At 39.1% G+C, this 2,014-nt stretch overlaps 1 protein-coding gene across 1 annotated transcript; it reads left to right on the top strand.

Annotated features, from left to right (window-relative positions):
* The first annotated feature begins 425 nt into the window (after positions 1-425).
* LOC124885145 (serine/threonine-protein kinase TOR-like) lies at positions 426-1,908 on the top strand. The gene is made up of 5 exons (XM_047402395.1): positions 426-581; positions 710-853; positions 1,145-1,314; positions 1,404-1,608; positions 1,684-1,908. Exons 1-5 carry the CDS (start codon positions 438-440, stop codon positions 1,891-1,893), a joined length of 873 nt encoding a protein of 290 aa, XP_047258351.1. The 5' UTR covers positions 426-437; the 3' UTR covers positions 1,894-1,908.
* The last annotated feature ends 106 nt before the right edge of the window (positions 1,909-2,014 follow it).

The following is a 2,014-nucleotide window of genomic DNA, read 5'->3' as shown; positions in this document are numbered from 1 at the left end:
AAACAATGTTTCGAAAATATTTTTTGGAAAAAAGGGGAAAACTTTCTATGTTGAAAAGGTTTCTAGGATAGTTGTTGGTTTGTGATGGTGTGGTTTGTCTTCTTATGAGGTGCTAGTGGGGGTGAAAGGTAGGTTCTTAGGTGATGGACGACTGCATGAAGAGGGTGGTGGTCAAGTTACCTCTTCAAGATATTTGAGGGCAATTTTTTCTTTTCTGTATTGCCATGTATGCAGTTATGCTAGTATGGTTCCATAACTACTTTAGTATCATGGATTTATGTGCTTTTGGTTTGTGTCTCCTTCACAAAGAATAATGTAATATCCTCAAGTCATATGCTATGGGAATTGGACCCAAGATTATCTATCTGCTTGTGATATGATAAATGATTGATAAGAGCAAATTTATCATCAGAATGTGCAGGAACACAAGAGAGTTCATGATGTCAAGATACAGGGAAGTTGCTGAAATTGTTCTAAGATATCTGGAGCACCGAGGTCGCCTAGTTCGCCTCAGCATAACTTATCTACTTCCTCGAATTGCCCATTTCCTGCGTGATCAATTTGTGACTAATTATTTAATGGTTTGTGATATTTGATTTCATTTTAATGATTTAATCTGCTTTTACTAATTGTAGAATCTGGATGAATGAGATTTGCATCTTCAATGTTGACTACTGTGAACTTAAGTTTGTTGATTTTACTTCTACAGATATGCATGAATCATATACTTCATGTCCTTAAAATACACGCAGAATGTTCCAGTGGGTTCATCGCTCTTGGGGAGATGGCTGGTGCTCTCGATGGTGAACTCATCAACTATTTGTCGACAATATCCTCTCACTTGCGTGATGCGGTTATGCTATATATGTCATTACAAATGTACTTGTCTAACTGTACTATTTTCGGTGTTTCAATTGGAAAGTTATATTTTTTGTTCCCAATGTAAAAAGAAGTTATAAATAAATGAAAGGTTCTCTCTGAGTTTGAGCAAAAATGTCATGAACGGGTTCTTTTGTGTGGTGTTGCTCAAGGGTAACATATCTATTTTCTGTGTCACAGCATTCCACCTTTGGATTGTAGGTTCTTTCTATAACATGTAAATGCACGAGCAATAATCGTGACAGGTGAAATATGTTTCTCTCAGATTGCTCCCCGTAGAGGCAGGCCCTCACTTGAGGCGCTAGCATGTGTTGGAAATATTGCTATAGCAATGGGACCAACCATGGAGCCTCATGTTCGTGGTCTCTTAGATTCTATGTTTTCTTCTGGGCTTTCCCTGACTCTGGTGGAAGCGTTGGAGCAAATAACTGAAAGGTTCTCTCTGAGTTTGCGTAGAACTTTCATGAATTAGTTCTTTTGTGTGGTAATGCTCAAGGGTAACATATGTCTTTTCTGTGTCTCAGCATTCCACCTTTGTTGCCGACCATCCAGAATCGGCTGCTTGAATTTATCTCAACAATCCTTTCAAGATCTCATCATTCAATGCCAAGACAATTAGCTTCTGTGAGTCGAGGGCATATTACAACGGTTACCCCCCAAGTACCAGAACTGAGTGGTTCTGCGCTAGTTCAACTTGCTTTAAGAACCCTTGCTCGTTTTAATTTCAAGGTTTGTCATCTACATTTGTGTGCACTTCATTTCCCTTCTTGATAGTTTCGTTTGATACTGGATTTGGGGTTACAGGGCCACGATCTTCTTGAGTTTGCATGGGAGTCTGTTGTTGTGTATTTAGAAGACGAAGACGGAGCTACAAGGAAGGACGTTGCGCTGTGTTGCTGCAAACTAGTAGCAAATTATTTCTCGGCGATCTCTTCTACCCAGTTTAGTCCTAGTAGAATCAATCGTACCAGTGGAAAGCGACGTCATCGGGTTGTTGAAGAGGTTTACTTTTGAACTGTGTCTCATGGTATTATTTATTGCACTGGTTTAGCACTTCTTAATTATCTGATCATTCAAATATGTGCCTTCCTTGTCCTAATATCTGTATAAGGATGTACAATTCAGTTTTAGCCTT

Source organism: Capsicum annuum, unplaced genomic scaffold (genome assembly GCF_002878395.1).
Source record: "Capsicum annuum cultivar UCD-10X-F1 unplaced genomic scaffold, UCD10Xv1.1 ctg20588, whole genome shotgun sequence".
NCBI classification, from domain to species: Eukaryota; Viridiplantae; Streptophyta; class Magnoliopsida; order Solanales; family Solanaceae; genus Capsicum; species Capsicum annuum.
The sequence above is the reverse complement of the archived record's forward strand: the minus strand, read 5'-3'. Positions and strand labels throughout refer to the sequence as shown.

Coding starts and splice junctions, on each gene's coding strand:
- LOC124885145 (XM_047402395.1), top strand. CDS start 438: ATGATGTCAAGATACAGGGAAGTTGCTGAAATTGTTCTAAGATATCTG. Junction 582..709: donor TTGTGACTAATTATTTAATG/GTTTGTGATATT, acceptor TTACTTCTACAG/ATATGCATGAATCATATACT. Junction 1,609..1,683: donor TTGCTCGTTTTAATTTCAAG/GTTTGTCATCTA, acceptor TTGGGGTTACAG/GGCCACGATCTTCTTGAGTT.